At 32.9% G+C, this 27896-nt stretch overlaps 3 protein-coding genes across 3 annotated transcripts; 1 reads left to right on the top strand and 2 right to left on the bottom strand.

Annotated features, from left to right (window-relative positions):
• Positions 1–336: 336 nt before the first annotated feature.
• On the bottom strand, positions 337–14653 carry LOC131930425 (NAD-dependent protein deacetylase sirtuin-1). Its single transcript, XM_059286894.1, has 10 exons — positions 14319–14653; positions 7422–7462; positions 7210–7309; positions 6801–7045; positions 6544–6696; positions 6195–6342; positions 5939–6018; positions 5399–5585; positions 4034–5086; positions 337–3693 (listed from the first exon to the last, which is right to left on the bottom strand). The coding sequence occupies exons 1-10, from the start codon at positions 14536–14538 to the stop codon at positions 3224–3226; spliced, it is 2697 nt and encodes an 898-aa protein (XP_059142877.1). The 5' UTR covers positions 14539–14653; the 3' UTR covers positions 337–3223.
• Positions 14654–14921: 268 nt separating this feature from the next.
• Positions 14922–18784, top strand: LOC131930424 (dnaJ homolog subfamily C member 12). Its single transcript, XM_059286892.1, has 5 exons — positions 14922–15128; positions 16823–16901; positions 17124–17260; positions 17375–17522; positions 17688–18784. Exons 1-5 carry the CDS (start codon positions 15033–15035, stop codon positions 17771–17773), a joined length of 546 nt encoding a protein of 181 aa, XP_059142875.1. The 5' UTR covers positions 14922–15032; the 3' UTR covers positions 17774–18784.
• A 542-nt stretch (positions 18785–19326) lies between these two features.
• On the bottom strand, positions 19327–27567 carry LOC131930426 (retinoid-inducible serine carboxypeptidase). Its single transcript, XM_059286895.1, has 13 exons — positions 27324–27567; positions 24412–24566; positions 23886–23975; positions 23354–23509; positions 22701–22775; positions 21994–22104; positions 21805–21877; positions 21276–21416; positions 20969–21082; positions 20418–20480; positions 20218–20295; positions 19719–19876; positions 19327–19496 (listed from the first exon to the last, which is right to left on the bottom strand). Exons 1-13 carry the CDS (start codon positions 27454–27456, stop codon positions 19440–19442), a joined length of 1404 nt encoding a protein of 467 aa, XP_059142878.1. The 5' UTR covers positions 27457–27567; the 3' UTR covers positions 19327–19439.
• Positions 27568–27896: the final 329 nt, after the last annotated feature.

Below are 27896 nucleotides of genomic sequence, written 5' to 3'. Positions count from 1 at the left end.
TTTTGAGTTATGACATTTTTTTTTACTGTAATTAATTTTTTAAACTTCTATTTCCAATAACAATGTATTTGGAACACTATTTTGCTAATGTAAGGTGTATTCTCATACCTGACCAAGTGCCTTTTTAATGAGATTTTAATTCCATTCATAGGATGAGTGTACATTAAATCCCCTGTAGCAGCAAAAACTTGCAATCCTTCTCATTTATAACAGTTCCCTGTGGCTTCCTACAAGCCATAAAAATGTGTGTGTATATGACAAACACAAGGATATTTTTAAAATTTCCCCGTGCAATTTTAAATTTAAAAAACAAAACAAAATATATTCAATGTTGAAATAAATTTTACTTTTTCAAAATATATACATAGTCAAATGGTATAAAACCAAAAGTCCTGCCTGTATCACCAGTTGAAATCTGGTCAGAGTAGAAAATCTAGAGCTTAAGATGGTGTCAGACAGTTCTGAGATCTGGACAATAGGAAAATTGCCTTTCATGAGCTAACTTTACAAGCCTACAGACCATATGATCAGGATAAAGTTTCTTCAGTGAAATAAAAAATAATAGGATTTGGTAGTCCCAGATTTACAGGAAAACTTGTTTAGCTAAACATTAGATAGGCCTTAAAAACAGATTTAGGAGATATTTATATAATGATAAACGTATATATATATATATATACAATAACTTGAACACTTTAACAGTGTTATTATATATTATTTCTCTTGTAAGTTTTACAATGAAATTTAGTAAAAAACAACACCTTATTGTGATAGCCCAACTACTAATACAATGATCCAGATACAGTTCTATTTTAAACTAAGGATAGTGTAATCTCAATATGCTCTTTAAAAAAATGAATGGGTTATGTAAAATGCATACAGGAGTTAAACACAATAAAACAAAATAGTGAAGTTTAAAATAAGGGTATATTTAGAAACAAGTAAAAACATAAACCTGTTCATTATAGGGGTCATCCTTTTATGATGTCAACATAGAGGTGATGGTTTGACCAAAGTTGTATTTTATGATTTTGGTGGACCTCAAAAAATTTAACATCACTACACATATAGGTCATAACAAGCTAAACTATCCTGCAAAATAATGCATGCATTGAAATTACAACGCTTAGGTTACAAAACAAAAACCACTGGTAATTATGTTGAATTTTAAAAGGAGTATTAGAAAATGCTGAATCTGACTAGAAATATTACTAATTAAAATATTTTCCTCCAAACAAGAGGAAAGGCTTAGTACTCCATTTGAGCTACAGTTAATTTTCTGAAATTAAAATAAAACGAGTGTATCAGAAATTTGTTCTTTTAAATGAATTTATTTCTCAAAACCCTTTTCACATTTAATAATAATAAAAAAATTACTACATAAATATTAGCATTGCAATGTGCATGGTGGTACTGAATTAGATTAGTTTGTAAGTTGTGAGAAAATTATGTTCCCTGGATGACCCACATGACCTTACAGGGTAAATGTGGACTGAAGGTAGCGTGAAACTTTTCTTTTTCTCGTGAACATCATAAATGGATGATCCCTTATCTGATAAACCATGTTGAAATAAATAGATTCCTACTTGCAAGAGTGATAAATCTAAACAAATTGTTTAAAAATATTTAGTACATACAAAATGTAATTATAAAAAGTAAATTATGTAACATGGAAGAAGTTCAGCATAGAATCCACATTTTCACATGAAAAACATTTCAGCACCATCATAGACTGAAGGCTGTACACCAAGCACACTGGTTTCTAGTCATCAGAACTACCCTGGAGAGTAAGTACCCAGAAAGACTGCTGATTTCATTCAGTGTGGAACAACATTAAGTACAGTAACAATGACAATGTACTATTTGATCTCTAGTACGATTAATAGACAGAGATAGTCAATCACCAATGATAGATTCTGCTAGGTAATGTCGGTTTACTGGCCTCAACAAATGTAATTATTTACATTTCTAAATTTCTAAAAACTCTTTATCATAAACTATTGATGGAAACAAGAATCATCAGCAACTATAAATGAAATTTTAAAAAAAAATTTGACTATACAAAAAGAAATAAAAAATCCAAAAATTTTTTTTAAATTTCTTGTTGCTGTTTGATAAAAGCTAGGTAGGAAACTTTAACTTTGCGCAAGAATATAAAGGTTACAATGATAATTTATTGCAGTTGAATCATAAACTTTTATAGTAGATTTATACACATCATGCTATCTTTTGAGCTGGATACCAATAAAAATGCATTAAAAAATTTAGAGTACTCTTAAATATGGGAAATATGTTCCAACAAAAAGCCTGAAGAAATTTCATTCAAAATTAGAAATGACTAAATAAGGTGAAGAATTCTTTATTTAGACAAATCTAACTCCTGATAAAAAAAAAAACTCCACCAGAATACACTAATTAATATATTCAATGAATTCCAGAAGAAATGTCATGCTGCAAGAAATGTACATATGCTAAACAGAAGGTATACAACACATATAAAAAAATAAATCACAAATACTAATATAAAAATATTTAAAGGAAAAATACACAACCTTTGCTGTATGGATGTTTGCCATCTAAACTAGGTTTAGGTTTATGTTACAAAATGTCTATGAAATTGAAGCTATTGAAAGCATTATCTGGTCAAATTTAAACTGGTTTTCTAGTTTGCATAACAACAGTTAATTAAAGCATATTTCAGTACTGATAAATCAACTACCTTAGAAAAAAAAGGATATTCCACAATCACCATGTACATAAGATAAAAACCTTTTCTTTTAATAAATATTGGTTGGCATTATGTAACACAAAGGAAGTGAAAAACATTAATGACAACAAAAAAGATTATTTATAACAATAAATGGACAATGTTTAAATAAATGATAATTTTTTAAAGGCAAATGTCTCTTAATGACACCAAATTTGAGATTCAATAATTAATTCACCCAGACAGGAGGTATGAAAAGTAAGATATTACAAACTGTACATATAAACATTCAATAGTAGAATTTGAAAATTCATAAAAAGCATAACAATAATATAAGTTATGTACATTTATTGTTTACTTTTGCTGTTCAATTTTTTTTAAAAAGCTTAAGATGATTGCAGTAGAAGTGCATAAAGCACTAATTTCATCCCTCTTCTCAGGAGAGTCCATAAGAGACAGCAATTGCTGGCATATTTTCTAACTTCAGTACAGAAGAGCATATTTTTCACAGTATTGTCACTTGTCTAGATGAAGAACCTCATCAGTGGAGGACACAGGACAGGAGGCCAAGATCTCTTTAGGAATGTTTGAAAAAGTTAAACATTGGTTCAATGGGTTGTCATCTTTGTTAGAGCTGGTCACAACATCCAGACCGCTAGGAAGAACATCAGCCAGGACCTGTGCAGGAATAACTGCATCAATAGAGGTAGATATACAATCAGAGCTCATAACTGGTAACTGCTCCACAATGTGACTCAGGTCACTGGCTGTAGGCAGCACGGCAGATGAATCAGCTAGAGCTGTCAAAGTGGGATCAGCTGGGTTATCCTCAGGGGCATCTTCATCACTGCATACACTACTTTCATCATCATCATCATCTTCTTCTTCATCATCATCCTCACTAGAATCACTGCTCTCAGAGTCAGTATAAACCTCTGCTCCTTTAAAAACATAGCGACTTGGGGGCATAAATAAAACTTGACCCTCTGTGAAGAAGTAAAGCATTTAAATTATTACACATTAAAAATAAGTAATGCTGAAGTCAAAAGATCTGACAAATTTAAAAAAAATCTAATGACATAAAGAATGGTTTATTAAAGTATAAAGAGTTATGTGACAAGAAAGAGAAACTTGTTGTTAGTATTATCGCACTAAGCATTTATTAATTTTTTTTATAAGCATTTGTTAATTTTTTTTTTTAAAAGCAGTGTTCTAATGGATTATGCCATTAAATACAACTTATGATTGAGCTATATATGATTTAAATTACAGAGGCAATTTACACTAAATTGCTCACCAGTAACAGAAATGAACTATCTTACATACCTGATATTCTGTGAGCAAGGCTGAGCCTGTGTTTACTTTGCCACATTTTACGCATCTCATCTAATGATTCTTCATGGGATAACGAATCACTTTCTTTCTTGTCGGCTTCCTGGCTAACCTCTTCCACCTCCTCTAAGCTCTGCTTGTGCCTTTTTATATCTGAACAAGCTTTGTCTTGAGCATCTGAATCCTCCACCCCTAAACTGCTGTGTGGTCTTTTCTCACACTTTTTCACAGTTTCTGACTGGTCGTGTGGTGGATGACCATGGGAGGACTTTTCATGAGAAGATGGGTGCTCATGTTGAGCAAAGACAAGGTCGTCAGATGGAGAATGCTGATGTGACTTCAGCTGTTCATGAACATGATGGGAGCTCCCATGATGACTGTGGCTTTTAGTATTAGGTATGTACATTACATCACGCCGATGGCATGCGTTAACTATCGTTTCAATTTCCTGAGAGGTGCATGCGTTGTTAGATTGTTTGTCCAATGCAGGCGTGTCTGAACAAGACTGTTCATTAACACTTGTAGAAGGAACACAGTCTGTTAATGTCAGTGAGTTGCGTGAGGAAAAGGGCCATTTGTTTGCATGTTTGTGATTATGTGATTTAGTGCATGAGACATCAGGCTGGGATGTGGAAACCTCATACACTCCAACATCGTCATCCCGGATGTGGATGTGCGGATCTGTGACTTTACTCATTTGACATTCGGATGAGTCTATAGCAGAAGGCAGATCTTTGTTGGACAAACTTTCTAGCATGTCTGCTTGTTCAGCGGGGCTGGTGCAGCCAGGGGCGGAGTCATCAGAGTGACAGCTGGGTGACTTGGACTCCTGGGACTCTGGGCTAACAGGTGGGGAGGGCAGACTGGACAAGGACACCTCGTTTAGAGGAGGTCCTGGTGGGGCTAAGTGGTCCCAGCCTGGGCCCAAGCGCCGACAAAGTTCTGCGATGATGCCATCGCAGTTGCCTAAAAGCTCAACATCAAAGTTAAAATGATGCAGCCGTTCTCTGTTTATTAGCACTTGTGGCACATGAGCAGGCAATGAATCTGGAAAAAAAAATACTTGGTTTATGATTAATGAAAACAACATAAATAGCAAATATACACCAGAACAAAACAAATAGTATAACAAAGGGAATTATTTGGCAAATATACCATCTATTCATTCAAAACTCTGTACACTTATAACAACACTAACTCATTATCTAAGTATCATAAAGATGTGGTTAAAAACCAACATTTTTATTTCAACTGTTCAGAAATTAAGCTGCATGTTTTTAACTGTTGACAACACAGACCATTTTATACTGTACACAACAAAATGTCATAAAAAGAGAATGAAATTTTAAAATAACTTACTAGGTATAAGAGCAACGGGGCGAACTTTCAATGAAGATCCAATGACAATCAGCAAATCGCATTCATCCTTGTCAGCTGCCATTTGGTTGTGAAAATGTTCTGGCAGGCTCTCCCCAAAAAATACAATGTCTGGCTTCATGACAGCATTTACATTAGCGGGTGAGCAGCGTGGACATTGTGGGATCACCTAACACAAGGGATGGGAGAATGAGTCAACATTACACATGTTCTATGTAAAGAGATGTTCTTAGTTAAATTGATAAGCAAAAGGTCATTTAAAAATTCAACTGTTTTTGATGAAAGTGAACCTATGTCTATCATGTATATAACTTCACTGTTGAACCAATCGAACTTTTCTTGAATATGTATTAACAATGTTTAGATATCATTTTAAGAATATTCCTAAACGAAAAAGAACATTTATAGCAGTTATACACAGGCTTACTAATGAGCTTTCTTAAATTCGTCAATTGGAGTGCATAACTGATAAAAACAAACTTTTTATGATGCAAAAATGTAATAATATGGTCTAACATGTACCTGATTGAAGATATCTTCTTTAATTGCATCAGAACCAACTTTGTGGCCACACACAGCACATGTTGCTGTAGCAAATGACCCTAAAGTATAAATTGTTATCAAAATTAATTGGAGCTACATTTGGGGTAAATTATACTTAATAATAAAGACATAGTGTATAACGAACTATGAAACAATACAGATTTTAAAATGCTTTAATCAAGAGCAATGACAAAAAAATTTGCTCACAAAAATAATATGTAACGCCTCTTCTTACCATGACATTGCACAATCCGCTGTATACCAGCCACTTGCTCTAGTGTATCAATATTCTGAGTGTAATTCCTGAGTAGCTTTTCTTTTTCTTCCAGTAAACGAATAAAATGGTGGCAAGGAGATGGTTGGAATTGCCCAGGGTAAATCTCCTGGATATACAACATACAAGGAATGGTGAAACAGCAATGACTTTACAACAAGTAATTGAAGATTCCAAAACACGATAATGAAACAATTAGGGTTAATATATTTTTAGAAACCCACTTCCTAGTTACAGCCAACTATAAAAAATGATTGCAAAGTAAAATAAAAAAAAAACATGACTGGACTTTTCTTCAAAACCCATTTACCTTAGCAAACTTGAAAAATGGTCTGGGATCTGAACGGAAGAAATGAATATCAAACATGGCCTGTGGGTCTGGGAGATTTGGGAAGTCTTTAGCAAGTCTTGCATAAACACCATCTCGAGATCGAAAGTCGGGTATACCACAAGAAACAGAAACCTGAAAATATACCCAGGTATAGAATTTATAAGAAAAAAAAATAATATTTATTGCAAAAAACATGTTTTTAAAATTTAAATCAGGATATATTTATAACAACCTACCCCTGCCCCTGTGAGAACCATGATCTTCTTGCAGGTCCTGAGAAGCCCCAATACATCATCCAATGTATTGATACCATGAAGTTTTTTACGCTTTGGGGGCTCGGACACAATATTGATGATGATCTTCCATAACATTATTGGATCTAGGCCTTCTGGAATCAGTGTGCCAGTTGGAACCAAATCCTCCAAGATTTTGCGAGGACTCTGACCTCTCCTCATTTGTTCCTGCACCCATGCTATAGGACCTATGGGATGGGACAAAAAAAACATCTATTCATTCTATGAATAAAAAACTACTGTTTTTATGAAGGCCTATATTATGCAAGAGTTTTATTTAAGCAAATATTTTGAAATAATGTATAGAACATTTTTTAAAATATGTGTATTATAACAACACAATAATGAAAACCTTGAACGGGTTGCCAAGATTCTTGACTGAAGTCAGAAAAATCACTTATTTCACTAGCATTATCTGCTTCTTCTGTTTCCCGCCGAGCCTCCAATTGATGCTAGAAAAAACAAAAACGATAAAAGTAATAAAAAAAAAAACAACCTGTCTTTAAGTACCAACCATTCTAATTTTTAAAAGTGGAGATCACACCAAAAAAAAAAATATTTTACCTCATTACCAGGCTTCATTTCAGAATTACTGGTATTAGAATCTGGAAAAAAAAAGCTTGATTTAATTATAATAATTCACAATATAACAATGATTTTCAATTATCATTGATTTTATTCCAAATATTGAACATCTACAAAAAAGATGAATTAACTATTGAGCCTTCTTAATGCTTTGGCTTGCAGAAATTAACATCATGTGAGTCTTAGTGGACAGAGAAATTAGGGGAGGGAGAGAAGACTAGACTTCATGTAGTTATCCCCTAGATAAATTGAACACAAATAAAAATGATTATATTAAACTTCATTCTGATATGTAATATTCACGCAAAATGTTTTAAAACAACAAGCCATGAGCTGAGGAAGTGGATCACTGATCATACCTTACTATCTGATGTCTGTTTTTTTTGTTATGATTGTTGGTGGGGAGAGGTAAAATCCAACCTCTACTAAAATTAAAATAAACTAATGCATCAAGCAAATTAAGCCATTACCCAAAAGTGTGTAGTATTTAGTAAACTAGGCACATCTTGATAAATAATAAAATGTGTAGGCCTATTCTTAATACAGTTAAAATAAGATCTGGAGCTGAAAAAATAATATATATTAAAATATTTTTACTGCAACAATAGGGAGATTTATTTGCACATTATAATATTACATGAGAATACTGTTGTCATTATATCAAAACTATGAAAAAATATACCATTAATAACAATTTGGCAATGTAACGTACTTACAGTGACTACTTCCAAATGAGTATTAACTAATGTCAAAGTAAAATATCCAAAAACAAATATTTTTATTCACAAAAGATGTATCTGCTATGAAAACTTTCTTTCTCGACGAGTAAACTTTTGAAAAATTGAGCTTTTAACATATTAGAAATTAACCTTTACACAGCATGCAATCAGATCACAAAAACCATGTAGGCCTAAACAAAGAGAAAACCATTCTACTTTTTAAATACCACGAGCTGATCCGCGACGTAGCATACAACGCTATTTTTCAGTAATTCATAATTTATGAAATTTGCCACTACCAATGCTGCTACTGAAAATATTTTGCTTTAAAACATTATCAGTAGCTAGTGAAGGACGATTATCCTCACACTCACTTTCCACTCCGCCTTTGTGTAAGCAGCCGTCTGTTTACAGGCGACAATGAAAAGAGCAAGCAGAACATGCTATTATCTTATTATCTCCCCTTAGTTTCAAATAATTTAAAAACTAAATTATCTGCCCTTAATAGCCGCCACTATGATTGTAAACCCTCCCCCCCTCTAAAGAGATGCCTGGAAGAAGCTCTGCCTGACCGATACAGGCAACACTTGCATTTAATTAAGGCCAATGCTAGCCGGAAAAAGATATGCATGTGCAATGGAGAGAAACTACAACTTGCCTTAGCTGCGATGTTTTCGATGGAACTGAGCATGTATGTATTTACAACCGCAGAACCCTATTCCTAGCCATAGGTTACTGTGCAGAACTATCTTTTGCTGACTAGGTGGAGACGGTGGGGCGAAAAATCTTTTTCCGAGTAGTCACTTTGTTTAATTAAATACCTCCCCATTTTGCATCACGACTTTTTGCTCCACCTAAATTTACAACAATGGTGTAACTGTAGCTTTAGAATTTTATGCAGAAATTTAGCTAAAATCTAGATCTAGCTAGGCCAATGCAAAAATTTAATTTCAGTAAAACAATATAATAGTTACATATTTGGATAGGGGCTGTCAATCTGATTACAGATCAGTTTAAATTTTCAAAATCTGACCATAAACAAAAAAGTTATGAATTTTTTAGTCATTAAAAAACAGCAGTTTTTTCAGACAACCGGGGTAGACCCTGAAAGAGGAAAAATACTGGGAGGGTATGGACCAAATTTTTAAGCGTTTTTCACTAAAAGTGGTATAAAAGCCAGAATACTTTATCAATTGATGTAATTTTAAGACATTTTATAGATTTTTGTATGCTGAATCCAATGATGCTATTTTAAAAAGTGTCATTCGATTACTCAACCTACTAATCTCATAGATTATGTAATATCCCCCTTTCAATTTTTTTTAAACATCTAATAATCAATGTGATAAGAAGTCATTCTTTTAAATGTAACGCTGTTTTAATCTAAAATATGACATTTGTATAAGCTCAAGATAATGGTAGATTTAAAATGGTCCAACATTGTTACATAACTATCAAATGTTAAGGTTATGTAATCCCACCCTTTGCCCAAAATATACCATGAATTTGTTTTAAAATCACTTTTGCTTATTGTCAGTTAACTCCAAGTTAATAGCCTACTAGAAGAAAATATAACTAATCAAGTTTTTCAATACAAAGACAAGAATGCTATAGTAAATTTGTGATTATGTAACTTCTTAAAAGATGTTATGTAATCTATGTGCAATACCATAGGCCTACTCTATTCCAAAAATATAAGCCTCATTATAATTATATTTCTTGTTATTTTAAATATCTTAATCCTTTTTGCTAAAGAATTAGCCTAGTTACAAATGTGTCTGATCAGAATCAGAGTGTGCTTTATGGTAATTACATAATATTATTACCCATATTAAAGTTAATCATTTTTACAATGTCAATAAAATAAACTTGGGAGGAAAATATTTTGTTTAAAAACTTGCACAAGGTATAGTGTAAGTTATAGATATATAACATAAATTTATATTTATGCTCAATGATTAGGCTAGTAGTAAGTAGGTTTATGTATTTTGTAAGCCTACCAGTAGGCCTTTTACAATTAACAACTTTCTTAAGAAAAAAGCACGTGTTTGAGTGCTTGACTGTGTAGATCTAGTAGATTCTAGAAATTGTGTAAGATTGCCGTGTTTGGCTATACACAGACAGGTTAAACACCACCAGCTTTTGCCTAGATTTAGTTCAATCAGACATGTGGGTAACCAGGTCTTCTGACCAACGAATTTTATTGCCCTATTACGTAAACACTACAGCTGGATAGGCTAGTCGGCCAACCCGATGAACGTGTCAGACGAATATTATGTACTTTCAGAGACAAAAGTCTGGCAAGATTTCCTGATCTATGCCCGAGGGTTAGTAACATCAACTCCACAAAGTGAAGGGGGAGGGTGGTGGGGTATGAAACCACCGTGTACCGTACGGGTGTTATACAACATCAAAAGCGATGCGCGTCGGCTTGTCGCGTCACGGACTAGTGGGGGCGGGGTGAGGCTATGGGTGTTACATACGGTGTGGGATGGTCAGTGGCTACCCCCATCCACCCCACCCCATTTTGGTCGATTTGGCAAGCTAGTAACCCCCACGTTGTTAGTGGTATTAACATTTGTAGAAAAGAGCCCCGGATATAATTTAATTTATTTTTTAAAGCCAATTTTACGAAAAAGTAATGTACACAATTATGAAACGTTACACGAATCACATCACAGCATTGTTTGATCGGGCCGAAGCTATTCGGATTAATTTCTAAAGAAGATTAATTTTGACGATTAGTCCTCAGCCGTAAATACTAACAAAACTTTTGTTTGACGTTTCAATGGGTTAAGACAAAGTTATGCAACATGTCTGTGTGCTTATAAATATAAAGTAGTAATAGCCGTCGAGTCAAACACGGGAACACATGTATCTATCTTTAGACATTGTTTATAGTATCATCCAATCGGATCAAGCGCCTAGCGTCACGTGACCACACACTCGGCTGTGCTACACGATGTGTAGATCACCACAGCAGAGCGATTCAGTCGGACAGCGGCCGACGCGTTAATTTTTATTTTCGTTCGGTTTTAAAATGTATGGACGGCTTTATTACGAGGCGCTATAATACATGTTATACATTTAAATAAACGTCGAGATTTCGGGAATACAGCTCAGGGTTCAAATGTAAAATATGTCCAATAATAGACCGGGAAACTTGGTTCAACTTTGCGGTCCGATATCTCCCGAAGTATTTAACTTATTTTGACCACGAACCCTGAGCGTTATACGTCTACATTTAATGTATTCGTCTGCCAAATTTAACTGTTGTAGTACGTAAACTCGATACGTGTATACAAATTTTGTAACGCGTCATCAGGTTAAAGACGGCGATTCGAAGCACAGCAGGGCGGTTCAGTCGAACAGCGGTCGGCGCGTCGTGTTTATATTTTCGGTCCATTTCAAAGTCTATAGACGTCCTTATTATAGGGCCTTATAGGACATATGATACATATTAATAAACGTCGAGATTTCAGGAATACAGCTCAGGGTTCAAATAAAAAATCGGTCCATAAATAGCTCAAATAACTTAGTTTAACTTTGCGGTCCGATATCTCCGAAAGTATTTAACATATTTTAACCAAGAACCCTGAGCGTTATACGTGTACATTTAATCTATTCTTCTACCAAGTTTCACAGTTGTAGTACGAAAACTCACATAGTCTATAGACTCCAAGTAACACCCCCCTTTTAAAAAGGTGAAAAAGCCTCCCCCCTTATCGGCACGTCGCCGCGGAGGGTAAAAAATGCGATTTAATCGGCGATTTCTTCAACGTCTGAAATAATACAGAAATCAAACTAATACAGTTAAAAAGGTTATTCAATTACGAACAGAATGATGTATAACATGTTAATATAAACACAATAAAAGCATGCAAAAAACAGAGTTAAACATGCAGGGGGTAGGGAAAAGCCGATTTGTCCGATTTTCTCGGCAGCGGCATTGGCCTAGCTACTAGATCTACCCAAAATAATAGTTCTCGCTACCCCTTCTATTCTAGAAATGATCTAGAATCTAGCTTCTAGATCTAGTAATAGGTTAAATTATGGATTTTTTAAAATAAAATATTCTGTTATTTCAAATACACCATTAAGTTCCTTACCCCTTAAGAGAACATTTGACACCACATTTAAATATCTAGCTTACTCGGTTGACGAGAAAAGAGAGAATTTGAAAATTAATCAAAATTGAAAATGAATGACAAAACAGCGTTCTTGGCATAACATGACGTCGTCGACTTGTGTACACGAGCTTTTAATTCCCGCCATGGTAATTGCGTCAGCTTAGGTAATTTACTCACCGGAAAATAACAAAAAGCAACTGGTTGATAATAAAACTAGATCTAGTTATTTTATTATTTATTAAATTCTACTCTACATGTTATTCATACCATTTTATGAAGTAATGAACACCTGCATAAATCAAATGACCATAATAAATATTTTTTATTTCAAATTCTAATTTTAAATAATAAATAATAAATATGCTTAAAATAATATGATAGTAACAGTTATGATCGTTTATAAATACAAATACATTTTACACTCAATTCACATTATATTGAGTCAACAGTGTGGCAGCTGAGGTTCATACATGGTATTTTTTTTTTTTTTACATTACATTTTTTTTCATCTTGAAAACATGACGTATGTGATTTTTTTTTTTTTTAAATCTCCAAACATCGTCGCTCGCGTGATTGCTTGCTTACGTTTACTATCCTGTGGATGAAAAATCCCACCACGGTCGCGGGTCACCGTGAGTTCAGCAGGCCTATAGTACACGTCATAGCATGAACACGCGTACACGAGATGGTCGGTGTCTTCACTTCTCTCTCTCTTCCCCCCCCCCCTCCCTCTAGCCAATTGAAAAACAGACCTACTTCCCTACTTCTGGTCATTTTTTTTAAAAGTTCGGTCATTTTTTTTTAAGTTCACATATCAGGCATGCAAGACAGCCAGCCAGTGGCGTAGCGAGGTCGGGTGTTACCCGGTGCGGCACTTAATGGTGTCAGCCCCCCCCCCCCCAAAGGCGTAGCGACTCTTCCCGGGGACAAACTTTCTTTCAAATTTTCGATTTGCACCCCCCCCCCCTCAAACTTTCGATTTGCACCCACCCCCTCAAACTTTCGATTTGCACCCCCCCCCCCCCCCCCCCCGCAGCCAGCTGTATTAAAAAATATTTTTTAAACTAGATCTACGTCTAGCTTAAAAAAAATAAATAAACGCTTAAAATGCCCGTAAACAGATTATTTAGCGCCAAAAAAAAAAAAAAAAGGCCGCTGAACGAGCATTTTTTAAAATACGCAGCAATGAAAAGGGCTAACGGCCGATCAATTAAGTCTAAAAAACGCCCGTAATTAGGCCTAGCTCTGAAAAAGGCCACTGAACGAGCATCACTAATTATATAAACGAATAGGCCACGCAGCGTTGACGAGGTTAACCACCGGTCACAAATTAAATTCAATGCAGCTACTGTCGGCCCACAGTGAAGAAAAAATCAATATACTAATAAAATTACTAATACAAAAATAATTTCCATAATTTTACTTTTTCTGCACACGCTACAATTGAATTATAATTAAAATACTAGACTTAACAGTTCATTCCGCAAAAAACAAAAACGAGTTGTTTCTGTGAGGTAACTAGCGTAACAATGACGTCACGATAGTAAACAAAGCGGACAGAAATGTCTGCATGGGTACCTCATATGGAAATTCGATATAAAAAAGGCGAATCAACATAACTGTAATTACTCATTATAAATATCTCAATTATATATTTCTGCATTTGTACCAGGGGGTTTCGACCATGTACTGGGCCGTTTAAGGCGGCAGTTCAGTTTTTCCCAAGAGTACTTGACAAGAATAGCGTGTATTAATTAAAACCACATATCTGGCGATTTTTTCGGTTATTTTCAGGCATGGCGTCCATTTATTTAGCATATCGCATTAAAATAATGATGAGAATTTGCGATATTAGCAGTTTTTTCATTTGTCGTGGATAGGACCCCTAAAATAAACGTAAAAACCGTCAAAAAACGACGCGTGACGTTTCAGGGTCAGAGGTCAATCCAGCCATATAAGCAACAATCCGGCCTACTAGTAAGAAGATTGATACCTATGTGAATAGACTTTTAATCACTTTCACTTACCCGGAAATGAAGTTTTGCGATCATCATCGGTATTTTGTGAGTTTGCAATATCTAATCCTATTATTTGCGAAGCCTGTTGTGCATTCGCTGCATTATCACTCTCAACTGCGACAAGCAAACTTTCCTCCATATCCAACTCCCGAAAATTAGGAGAATGAAACTCCTGTGCCTGCTGAGGCACAGTTGAATTGATGTCAGAAAAATCTTGCGTATCTTGCATAATTTTTTATTAGAAAATCGGACTGTTAATTAAATAATTAACCTAAAAATATTAAATACAAATAAACGAGAGCAAAAGACAAAGTAATTCGAACTGTGTCAAACATCGAAATCGACTAAACGCTAAATGGTCTACGCATGCCCGGATGTTGTGATTTTTGGGGTTCATTCATTGTATTTAATGATAGCGACAATTAAATTAATTTGTAAAAGTTAATTTTACTACACAGATTGTTGATCAAAGTATATTCAGAAACAAAATTATACGCATTAGTAAATTAAACCTGAATTCTGAAAGCTGTTATTGAAATAATAATCTATTACTAAACAATTATGCTCCCAAAATTAAAAAACTATAAATAAGATGTGACGAGATGCAGAAACGAAGTAAATACTAAATAAATATTAAATCCTTGGGCCCAATTTTTAAAAAAATATTTATTTATTATTAGTTAGTCTAGATCATTGTAGATCTAGATCTAGAATATATACAAAATGAATAAATTGAGTGCTTTTGATGAAATCCTCAACTATAACAAATGCGCAGAACATGACTATTATTATATTCTAGGTTGTGATGAAACTTCATCTGTAAGTCGTCTTTTTTTTACGAAGTGACTATTCGCCGTTATTCGGAAAAAGATTTTTCTCCCCAACGTCTCCACTTAGTCGGCAAAAGATAGCTCTGCGCATGCGCAGTGACCTATGGCTAGGGTTAGGGATAGGATTAGTTAGGGTCAGTGTTTCTTCCAGACATTTTTCTCCAGGGGGGGGGGGGGGGGGGGCAGGGGGGTGGGGCACTGTTAAAAGTATATATTTTCAATATAAATTTCTTTTCGTTCAGGGGGGAGGGGGTAGACTTTCTTCAAGGAGTCCCTCCCCCCCCCCCCCCCCCCCCCGAAGAGATGCCTGGATGAAGAAAAAAAACGTGTTTGTTTTAAAATTTTAAATGGCTATGATATTATATATGATGATGTGACTGATTTTCTGTGATATGGTGGGTTAGTTTTTTAAGGAGTGTTGTTGTGATGCAATTGACCGTTCACTGCAGCTCATCAGACATGTGTCGTCTGCTAGATTTCTCGCCATTTAAATACACGGCGGACAAAATGGGTGGGCTTAGTTAGCTGTTGTCTCGATCAAGTTATTTTTTATAGGTTTTGTTCTTACCCTGCATGATTTTTAAAACATGAATGACATTAGTTTAGTAGAAAGCAAGTTATAATTTTCTATAGTTTAGAATATATTTTCAGTATGTTTAGAACAATATTTAATAAAGCAATTCATGTTTTACTTACTTTTATTATGTTCTGCTCGATATCCTTAGCAATTAGACCAAAAAATGTACAAATGGCAAGTTTGCATCAAACACTAATTGTCCATTGTTAAAACTAGACTGGTATAGTTGAATAATATGCAAAAATAACGATTTTAAGTATATATTTCTGAAATGACCATGAAACACTGTTTAAAAACGGAATCACAGTATTGTCGTTTTCGGCAGCCATCATTACCATGAAGATGGTAAAAAAAGGAGGTCAAACAACAGGCTAGTTCTAATCATTTGATAAGAAATATTTTAAAACGAGCCTACCCCTGGCGTAAGATGCGCTGCTACTTAGTTGTTTTATTTTCTACTTTTCAGTAATTCATAATTTGTGAATTCGACAGTACCAATGCTGCCACTGAAAATATTTGCTTTAAAGCACTATCAGTAGCTCGTTAAGGACGAATTATATATATAAATAATGTGTCTATAATTGCCTAGACTGAATGTAATATGATAACTACATGGTTCAAAAGGACGAGATCTTGAAATGAAAAGAGAAAAAAAATGGAATTATGAATGAATAAAGTAAAAATGGCTTTAATAAACTTTAATTGTAAAACTGTGAACAACAAAAAACATGTTGGGGGGTGGAGGTAGCTTTCATTTAATTAACAGGTTAATATTTTTTCTTTAATATATTTTTAAGTGTTACTTTGGAATAAACTAATAGTTGAAGCATTATTTTTTTTTCTTAAACTTTGAAAAAAAATAAATCAATTTTCAAAATGTAATCCTAGTTTATAATTTATAAATACAAATGCACAAGTCATAATATTTGAGCTCTATTGGCTTTTACTGTTTTACCAAATCAGAGCTGAGAAATATTTATAAAACTCAGGCTACTACTACTACACAGGTTATTAAAAATGTTTTTAGAATGTTTTTTTTTTTTACAAAATCTACATACTGGTACAGTTTTTAACTTGCCTCAAACATATTAAAAAATATTTCACAGGAGGAGCAAATTACTTCAGAATACAAGTCACGAGTACTTTCCTGTCATCCGGACAAACATCCAAATGATCCCACAGCTCGTAAGATTTTTACTTAAATGTGATTTGCATATTAGAGATAATTTATTTTCCTTACTTAAAACTTTTAGAACACATGCAAATATTAGGACAGGGCCCATAACTCTTTTCTATTTTTTTTCTTAGGAAGTTTATGCTGAAAACAAAATTTAAAACTAATGTAATACATTATTACTTCACCAATACATTATTACTTCAACATTTCTGGCACTTTACTTTCTGCAGATAAAAAGTTTTCAGCTTTATCACAAGCCAAGGAAGTTCTGCTAAATCCAGAGAAGAGAAAGGAGTATGACCAATGGAGGCACAGCAATATTGCTATTTCTTTTGAGACTTGGAAATCACTCCCTCAAGTTAAAACAGTAATTATTGCCCTTTAAATTTTGCAATAGATTTTTATCATTTCTATAGGTAATTTTAATAAATAACTTTTTTGAGTTTTAACAGTTTCAAGGCAAACTTTGATCTATTCACAGTCAATGCATTGGGGATACCACAAGGATCAGGCTTCAGTTAGCTACCCAGAAATGCCTGAACCGCAACCAACATTAGTCCCTATTTCACAGCCCACAAAGAGCCAAAGTTTAATAAACACTGAAGAAAAGTTAAAATTTCAACTTAGAGGTAACGACCTATTAGAAAAATAGTTTTTAAACATACTTACATATAAGATTTTCTTTACTACTAACAGTTAGATTTTATCATTCAAACATTCTACTGTTTAATATTAGTGATGCATAATGGCATAGAGGAGACATTTAACAAAAAAATAAAAAAATTAATTTACAGAACAGCCAGTAGATAGCTCTAGAAATGGATGGGACAGACAAGATCCCAGTCCTTTGCTGGAAAAGTTCAGGAGCTACCAGATATGATGCCTGCGGTTAACATCACATCCCACCTTCTTACTTGGGATTTATAGAAAACTTTGACCAGATGAAATGGCTTTTTGCTAGCATCACTTGCTGCCTATTTAAATGTGATATGTAGAACACTTTAGCAGCTGCCAGTGTCTAAATGAAACTTCATTTCAATATATCATGTATTGTGTATGTTTTGAGTTTTTGAAAATGAAGCTCTTTGATTATCATCTCCATATCATCTCCCTGGTTGTGCCCAAGACACATAAGGCAGGTGAAGCAGAGTTCATCTGTTTCAATGACCGCGGCTTACGAGGTATAGTGTGATTAACACTATGCCATTAGTTTTCCTAATGTTAGTCAGGTATCCATCAGAGTTGGGTGGACTCAGGGGCATCCTAAAGGCTTCGGTATGTCTAGATTTACAATGTTTAGCCACACAGACAAACAGTTGACATTTTATGAATATTAGACTTGATTTGATCGATACTAAAGCTTCATGTAATTTTGGTCTGTTATTGAAGTCATATTCCACAATAGAAATGATTAATTTCTAATTAATAGTTAATACATTTTTTCTCAACCCTAAAAGTTATTGACATAATTATAAAATAGAACACTATTATTTAAGTGTACAGAAATTGTAGTTTCTTTTTGAAATGCGTGAATAAATTTTGAGAGTTGTTGAGTTGATAGAACTGCTGATTGATTGATTTAAAATCATTCCTTTATTTTATTAGTTCTAAACTATTTACAATATATTGACTGTGATATTTACGTTTTTATTTTGTAAAACTGCTATAATGTTTTAAATTATTTACTAGTCAATGTGTAATACTATTGTTAAGAGTACCATGCTATGTATTTTTATGCTGTTAACCAGAACTAGAAACACTGTAGTTATGAATTTGGAAAAACTGTAATAGGTAAAATGCATTATGCAATATTTGCATGTTAGAAGTGTAGGATTGTTTTTGAGTTTTGAGCATTAAAAGTTACTGCTTAACATGCAATGTATGTTTGTTGTTGTATACTTATGTTCACAATGTCTTTTAGTCCTATTAAGAAAATGGATAGCAAATTGAAATCTTCAACTTGTCCTATATACGGGTCAGCATAGTCGGTTGGTGGAATGCACTATTGCTAAGTCAAAGGTCTTGAGCTTGGATCCCAGTCCGTACGACATTACTGACTTGACCCTGCTGATGTGTACTTGATCTATGTATATATCACGGCAACTGGCATGGAATTGATCTCACTAAACCATCTTATCTTATACTTAAGATGACAGAAACTTCATCTGCCCTATTGAATGACTGATCCAAAAGTTTAACTGTACACTTGACAAGTATGAGATTTTATTTAATTTAAGACCTACTTAACTAACTAATGTAAATTTTAAAATTTGTAAGAGGGGGATGGGGGTAATTGATAAGAGGATGGGGGGGGGGGGGATGGGGGTAATTGATAAGATGAGCAGGGGGGGGGGGGGGTAATTGATAAGAGGATTGTCCGGGATGTTGGGCTATAATCTGCTTTGATTTGGGTTTCATAACAAACAAGCAGCAGTTTATTTACTTTTTATTTTTTACAAATATACATAAATTATGTAGACAAAATAGTTTATTAAGAACTTCTTGAATAATACTTTGATATATAAAGCAAAAGCCTTGACATATCTCTAGCCGATTATTTTATTTACCATTGCAAGGGCCCCTGGGCCATTATCTGTTGGAACCTAAAAATAATATTAAAAAGATTAACTTAAGACAGAATGTATATAAGTGTTTCATGAAAAATTGCTAACGGTTCAGTAAAATCAACACATTACTACAATGAATAAACTGGCTCATTTTAAAAAAAATAAGTAGTGCACACGTTTCAAATAAAATTCATGAAATTATCAAACGAGCGCTGACAACATTAATTGCTTATATATCTGCCACAGCATAACTCTTACCATGTGACCTGCATCCAATATCCAATAGAACTGCAAGTTCTCAAACTGTTTTACATAAAAACAAACACCTGGTTTATTGTCGCACTGGACGTCTTGCTTTGTTGCCTTCTGGAATGGTGTTGATTTGTCAATAGTTTTATAGAACCAAGTTTCTGTTCCTGGAGAAATTATTCAAATGGTACAGATTTTTAACACAGTATAGAATTAACTTCAAGTTAGTCATACAAACCAAGTATTCAGATCTGAGATATTTACTTTCAATAATAACTAGTTACATGTAAAATTGGGATTCAATTTGTCAAATACACTAATAGAATTCAATACATGCACATTTAGTTATTGTTCTGCTTAACATAATCAAATAAAATCCTCAATGAATATAGATACCTCACAACACACTGAAGTATTTTTATTTTTACTTATTTATCACAACACAGTTTTTATTGTGTCATAAGCCATGTAGTAATAGTAGTTAAAACTAAAACAGTTGTGTATTTACCCAACACATCACATATAAGATCCAGCTGACCACTGTAAATAATGACCTTCAGCTTGGAGTTGTTGACAAGATTGTTGACTAAGATAAATACAAAAGATGGTGATAATTGTTTCAAACATCAACATAAGCACAATAAATTTTTTTTAAAATAAATTGAAATTAAAAACGAGCTTAATTAAGTCATGTGTATGATGAAGTACCTGTGCTTGTTACATTCTTCATGAAATCTGCTGCTTGTTTTTCAAAGACTTCCCCTGCCTGACCTGACATTTTACAAAGAGCAAAAAAACATTTAAAAAAATAATAATAATGTAACTAATTAATTTTATTTACAACAAAATAAAATGCATTCATTCTCTAAATAACTTGCTAAGGTTTATCGTACAGTGCAATACATGCAGAAATCTTAACGTTATTCTTCCACTACTTATTTCAAAGTTAATCAATAATAATTAATTACCCTGATTTTTTTTTTTGACACTAAAACTTATTAAACTGTTATTATCTAATTGAATTATAATTGAAAAAATGAAAATTATCATCAAACTTAACATAGTGTCTTTTATAGAAATGTATTAAGTGGTAAGCTTTCTGTCCTTGGCAAGGTATTTATTTTGGTAAAAAATGACATGGACTAAGGCAAATATTAATAATTAAAAGAGCTATAAATCATGGCTTTTAGAACAGATATTAGAGGCTTTGGGTAAAAAAAAAACAATCTCTAAATGTATTGTTATTTTTTTATACTAACCTCCCCATGTGACATGGTCTGGAATTATCTTAAGCTTTTCTTTTATAGGGCCATTCATAAGTTGGTCTAAGTCATCGTTTGCCATAACACCAACATGGCGCTGGTAAAGGTTCTCTAGAAAAAAATGTTTACTATTCTCACATTTCTCCTGATAAACATTAAGTCATCACTGTTGATCAATATTTTTAAAAAGTTAAATTATACAGGATTATAAGATATGTGATGCTTATGGTAGGTCAAGAGGGATTTTAAAGTTGATTATTGTTTTAAAAAAAACTGATTATAAAAACTTTTAGTAAAAACACACCTAATGGGTTTCGATAGACTTTTTTTTGTTGACTAGAAGACCCAACCCAGTCCAAGATATTATAAAAGTTGACACCAGCGCTCTCTGATTCCACTGTTGCCTCTGCTGTGCTCCAAGCAGCTGTTGCTTCTATGAATTTACCTGATGATAAATATGTACATTATTGTAGTTAAGATAGTAAATAGTGAAAACGAAAATCTCACAAAAAGAAAAGCACTACAATGTTTTAATTTTAGCATAGTATATTGATCTGTCAAATAATTTCACCTAAAATATTTAAAACATGGGTAAAAATAATTCTTTGCATTTTGGTAGTCATAATTTTTAAGTTATATTAGGTATTTGCATAATTACTTTTTTTATAAATTAATAGTATTCGAACAGTTTTGATTTTATTTTAAGTTTATATTTCCTCATCTTCTTATATATCTTTGTATTTGTAAAACAACTGTATGTTACAGTAATGGTAAAAATATTCAATACAGTACTATGTAAAACAAATGATAAATATGAATGACTTGTATACTACCTTGTTGGACAAGATCAGAAACTTTTTTTGCGACCGCATTAATTCTGTTCATGCCAGGCAGGTCAACAATAGACTAGAAAAAATTAGCATAACTTATTTTTTAAATTTTGTAATGTCAATATAGATTCATTTTACATTTGAACAATGCAGAGAGTTATTATTTAAAATGATTTAATTAAAACAATGTACTGTAGCATAGAGGAATGGACCCCATGAGTTGACTGAGTCTACAGGAGATATCCATGAGTCACCCATGGCAAAACCTTGAAAGTTCATTGAAATTTGACCTTTCTGTATGGCCTGCAAAAGTGGAAACATGTAATCAATATTACATACATTACATACATATTCAGAATAAATGAAACAAGTATAAAACAAGATAATTTGATTATCTATATTCTTATGATTCATTTATCATTTTATTACAAAGGTACGAATATGCTTAGATTTTTAAAAATGTATCAAAATCTGATTTAGGTAAAAAAAAATTATTTATTTGAATTTTGCATAAAATATACCAATTTTTGTAGAAATTGATAACACAAATAAGTATCAATCCTACAGTTGCCTTGAGCTTTGTTTATTTAAAACAAATGGTCATTAGATTTTCAAATATTTTTTTTTGCCTCTAGTTTACGGAGATGTTGGCAAAATTTTAAAATTTTTAGCTTACATGTTTAGCTTACATGTGGGGTCTAATAAAAATAGCATTTACTTTAAGAAGTGTGAGACTTACTAAATTAGCTTGTATTTAATTAAAGGTTAATGGTCATTTCATTATCTATTGACCATAAAGATATTTTAAAGAAATTTTTCACAATGTTGATATTTTAAAGAAATTTTTTACAATGTTGATTCGCTTACATTATACAGTTCCAATCTCAAGAGTTACTTACATTATACAGTACAGCACTAAAGTCTGCTGTCATCTTTCCGCCATAGGATTCAGAAAATATGTAAAAAGGAACTTCCTACAAATAAAATAAAAAACACATTTTAAAAAAAATGAATACATTAATTTGTTTTTGTGAAGTAGTCAGTTTTTTTATCAGGAGCAAGTTGTGCATCTAACTTAACAAGTTCTAAAATCTGTCTGCATTTGTAAGTAGTCTACCAAATAGGGCGGATGGTAGAGATTGGGATTATTTGAATAAGTTGGTTAGTCTACCAATAGGGTGGATGGTACAGTATGTGATAGCATGGATAAGCTTGTTAGTCTACCAAAAGGGTGGATGGTACAGTATGTGATAGCATGGATAAGCTGGTTAGTCTACCAATAGGGTGGATGGTACAGTATGTGATAGCATGGATAAGCTTGTTAGTCTACCAAAAGGGTGGATGGTACAGTATGTGATCACATGACTAAGCTGGTGAAAGTCGACACAGCTGCAGATAATACTGATTACATAATTCATCAAAATGCCGACATCCAATTAAACTATTATTTCAACTGCACCTTTAAACCACCTATCTACAACACCAACAGCTGTTTTGAATGTAGATATCTTTACAGTGAAACAATGTGTTAACAGAACAAAGGTGACAATACCTTGAAGTCTGGGAAAGACTGTATAAAGGACTTCATTAGAGTGAGCAGGTCTGCAGAGATTTCAGCCACGTTGGTTGTAAAAGCCGAGCTGTCCTCAGCATAGCTGTAGCCTGTACCCACAGGGTTGTCAACAAACAGCAGGCTGGCTGTCTGAAGCTGTTGTTTGACAGAGACACAATAGTACAAAAACAACAGATTGGCTTTTAGACAAAGCTGTATATTTAAATATGGTATTTTAGAAACAAAATTGTATACAGTAGAATGGCTGCTTGAAGCTGAGTTTTTTAATGCATTAATAAGAGTTTTATAAAGACCCAGACCATAACATTTAAAGATAGCAAATAAATATATCCAAGGCATCTATTCTTGGTATTTGTTACTCCAAGAAAACATTTTTTAGATTGGTAACTACAACATTTGGAAATGTTTTATATCTAAGATAGATATTAAGTAATGTATAGTTTTGAAATTAAACTGAACAAATAAAAAAATAAAAATGAAAAATAAAAAACCAGTAAAAAGAAATTATTACCCAAGTTGTATTCCTAGGCTGGAGGTTAACATCCAAGGGACCTAACTCTGCAAAATTTCCAAAACCAGTTCCAGAACCTCCTGGTCCACCCTGGAAAGAAAATTTAAATTGTTTCAGTGATTGATTCAAGAGTGAATATCACCTATATACTCACTGTATTATGCCAGTGAATGGCGTGCTCATATGGTAGTGCTAACAACAGCTAACTCAAAAGTCTTAAGTTTGAATCACAGGTTTGAGTCTTTAGGATGTATCTTAGACCACTCAGCTCTTATAGACACCTGACTCAAGTTAAGGAAACCAAGGCAGCTGGACACAGTGCTGACTACACTATCCCTTTACTACCAAATTCACTGAAACAAATGAACTCTACTTCATCTGCCTCATATGTCTAAGGCATGAAAGGGTAGAGATGATGATTATGCCAGTGTATAGAACTGCATTATGGGTCCCAGATATATCAACAGTAACAATAACATGTAGCCAAATAAAGTAAAAATACACAATCCAGAGTTGTGTCCCTTACCTGTAGCCATAAAATTAGTGGGCGGTTTTTATAACTTTGTGGGTGTGTCGTATAATACAGCCAATAGAAGAGATGAGCTTTAGGGCGCACAGTGACATAATTCCACGCCTGCTGAGGCTCTGAGAGTGGATCTACACTCATGTGATGAAGGAACCCTGTCAAATAGAATTTCATTGGATACTTGTTTTAAAGCCCAATTTTTTAATAGTCAGACAATCCTGTGATTATCCTTTAGGCCTAATCCTAACCAAGAATCAATTCAACCTAAATATATATAAAAGCTAAATGGGGTTTGTTTGATTCTCACACCTCTTAAACTGGGTATTGATAGGAAAGTATCAGATGAATTGCCCTTTACAAAATTTGCTGTTCACTGTCTCTAACCAGTAAATTAGAACCATCTCTACAATGGCGTTCAAAGTAACCAAAACTAACATAGAGTGAACACTGCCTGATATAAGGTAAACATTTTTTAAAGAACCACCACTTGCAGATGCAATAAAACTTGATATTTGGTTAGGAGATAGGTGGCTGGAAAAATACCAGATTCTCAGAAATATCATATCATGGGGTTGAAAATTGATTCTCTTAAACTGCTCAATTTTACTTATCAAAGAGATGTGATTGCATCATGCATTTAAAATTTTAATTTCCCCGTTCTTTGACTACACAAAAATAAACAAAGAAAACATTAGGAAAAAAAATGCCTTTAAAATTTTTACTAAATTGTTTTCAAATAGCAGTGAAAATAAATTAGTAATGACTACTACATTTTTTTATTGGTAGCTGATGACAAAGCAAAAAGTGAAAGATAAACAATGAAGTTCATTAGGTACCATAGAGTCAAAATCTGCTACAGCCAGATTTTTTAGGCTGTTTCTCTGATGAAGATGATTCAACCATAGTCTGTCATTTACTCGAGCACTAACTATACAAGTATCATCATCAGCTTTACCATTATGGTAAGAAACAAAAGGGGACTGAAATAACATGTTACACTATAAGTAATTTTAAGATCACAGGCCGTTTAACTTAAGTGGCTTAAAGAGGTTTAGTGATATAGGCCATGACTATAGTATACATGAGCTGGCAGTTGATAATAATTAAAAGATAACAGGCTCTTGAGTCTTAAGATTAAGTGATTAAGATAGTAGTCATGTAACCTAGAAAAGGGCACAGAGGAAGTTTTGAAGAAGTTTAGATCACATGAGCCAATAAAAATTAAAACATTCCGTCAAAAATAATTGTGTGACGAATATAATATCAATGTAATTACACACATTATGATTTAACGTACACAAATTAATTCTAAAGTGTTTGTGTATATATAATTAACATTTTATGGAAAAAAAACATCAGCAATATTATACAATTCTATGTCTTTCTCACCTCATTCATACAATCTTTAAAGTTTTGTGGTGTTGTCTGTATTGTTGGCTTTATTATATTAGCCTATTGTATTGAATTTATATTTAACTCAATGCAACAAGCCCCCCACCCCTTATTACTTGAGGCCATGCCAGGGGTTCGCTCTGCAAGGGATATCAAGGGTCGACTCAAAATATCGTCCATTATGTTAAACTATTTATAGGCCTAATATCAATAAATTAATATTTAGGCCTAGGCATATCTTATTTCTATATTAGGACACATGTAAAATTAATTAATTAATTAGGCTTATTTAGGCTAATGTTAAATATCATAGTTATAATACATTATTTAGGCCTAATCCTAATAAAAAAGTAGGCCTAATAATAAGTATTTTTAATTATTAGATTACTTTACTAATTACAGAATAATAGTACTAATTACTAATTTAAATATTTTAAATTTTGCTAATCTATCGTTTTAGTACGTAAAATCTGCAGAGACTAGTAATGTGAAAAAAGGGTGACAATAAATTTTAGTTATTATTTCACATTTTTAGGAGGATTTAAGTTTTGAATATTATAATAATGTTTGTAAGTTTTATTCATGTCCTGTTTTTAAACTATTAAAACTTTTTGGTAAAAAATAAAGAATAGCCACGTTTTCATCCGATGCTGCCAAGTTTATAATACTATTTATATAGCAAATCTTGATTGCAAACACTGCTGTTTAAAGATACTATCTGCATTATCTGGCCTATAGGCCTAATAATAATACTTATTATTATTATTTAGTTTAATTCAGTTAGCCTATCTATAATATTTGACACAAATATATCACAATATACTTCTATGAGGCAACTTTTTTTCAAATTACTAGACTCGGCTGATTTTACCTCCCGCACCTAAAGCGATAATATTATTAGGTAATCTATCGTTTTAAGTACGTAAAATCGGCCGAGGTTAGTAATGTGCGAGAAAAGTGTCTCATTAATATGGCTTTAGCCTTTAATACAAGTATATTATTATATTTTGTGTCAAGTATAATAGATAATTCAATAATAAACAAAAAGCAATGTCCTAATATTAAATATATCAATAAAGGCCAGAAATTAACTTTAAACAGCCTTGTTTGCGAGCAAGGTTTGACAGCAGCCATCTGTAAATTAAGAGTGGTTTCCCCTGAATCTCTAGCTAAAATGTTATCAAAAAACTTAAAAGTAAATGAGCTTGTTTGCATCTCTGATGAAAACATCGCTAATATATTTCTTTATTACTGAAAAGTTTTAATACAATTGTTTAAAAACAGGTACTTTAATGAAACTTTGAAACATTTTTGTAACTTTTAAAACATAAACCCTCCTAAAAATGTGAAATAATTACAAAAAATTGATGAGTCACCCTTTTTTTCACATTACTAGAAGAATCTAGCCTCGGCCGATTTTACGTACCTACAAAACGATAGATTACTACAATTACTAGAGCTATTCTTATTTTTATAGATTACCTAGATGTCTAAGCCAAAATTAAAATATTTTTTATTACCTGAATCATGTTTCTGAAATGTAGATTTATATTTAAGTTGATTTACATTATGCGATCTAGTTGCACAAATAAAATAAAATATTACAAATAAATAGAGAAAGAAACTGCTGAAAACACCCCTGAAGGATATCATTTTTTGTGTATTTATTTACTAAAATTAGATCTGAAGATGCAGCCTTTTATTTAGCTTTCCAAATGTTTAGTTTTAACACAGAAATATGCAATGTCACATGATCAACTAAAACTGCCAGATTAAAATGGAAAAATATAATTAAAGTTTAAAAAAAAGGCTAGGGTAATTTTACTAATTTAATTTATAAACATTAGGCCTAAACAGTTTTAAAATATGTTTTTAATTTGTTTGGCAACTAGATATATTATTTATTTTGCTTAATTGTCTTAAATGAGATTGTTTTGTTGCATTCCGCGCAATTTATAAAAAAAATAATAATTGATTAACCCAGAATTTTAATCAAACATTAAGGATATTTTATGTATACAATTAAATAAAATAAGCCAGCATGACACTTCTCAAAAGTCATGTGACTTCTAAAATTAGAAAGTAAACCTACT

The sequence above is a fragment of the Physella acuta genome, unplaced genomic scaffold, assembly GCF_028476545.2.
Source record: "Physella acuta isolate Inbredline_101_S28 unplaced genomic scaffold, ASM2847654v3 ptg001775l, whole genome shotgun sequence".
Classification (NCBI taxonomy): Eukaryota; Metazoa; Mollusca; class Gastropoda; family Physidae; genus Physella; species Physella acuta.
The sequence above is the reverse complement of the archived record's forward strand: the minus strand, read 5'-3'. Positions and strand labels throughout refer to the sequence as shown.

Coding starts and splice junctions, on each gene's coding strand:
- LOC131930424 (XM_059286892.1), top strand. CDS start 15,033: ATGAATAAATTGAGTGCTTTTGATGAAATCCTCAACTATAACAAATGC. Junction 16,902..17,123: donor TCCAAATGATCCCACAGCTC/GTAAGATTTTTA, acceptor TACTTTCTGCAG/ATAAAAAGTTTTCAGCTTTA. Junction 17,523..17,687: donor GTTAAAATTTCAACTTAGAG/GTAACGACCTAT, acceptor ATTAATTTACAG/AACAGCCAGTAGATAGCTCT.
- LOC131930426 (XM_059286895.1), bottom strand. CDS start 27,456: ATGATATCCTTCAGGGGTGTTTTCAGCAGTTTCTTTCTCTATTTATTT. Junction 24,567..27,323: donor ATTTCAGAAACATGATTCAG/GTAATAAAAAAT, acceptor TCTATTTGACAG/GGTTCCTTCATCACATGAGT. Junction 22,105..22,700: donor TTAGTGCTGTACTGTATAAT/GTAAGTAACTCT, acceptor CCACTTTTGCAG/GCCATACAGAAAGGTCAAAT.
- LOC131930425 (XM_059286894.1), bottom strand. CDS start 14,538: ATGCAAGATACGCAAGATTTTTCTGACATCAATTCAACTGTGCCTCAG. Junction 6,697..6,800: donor TGGTTCTCACAGGGGCAGGG/GTAGGTTGTTAT, acceptor GTATATTTTCAG/GTTTCTGTTTCTTGTGGTAT. Junction 6,019..6,194: donor GCGGATTGTGCAATGTCATG/GTAAGAAGAGGC, acceptor TTTATACTTTAG/GGTCATTTGCTACAGCAACA.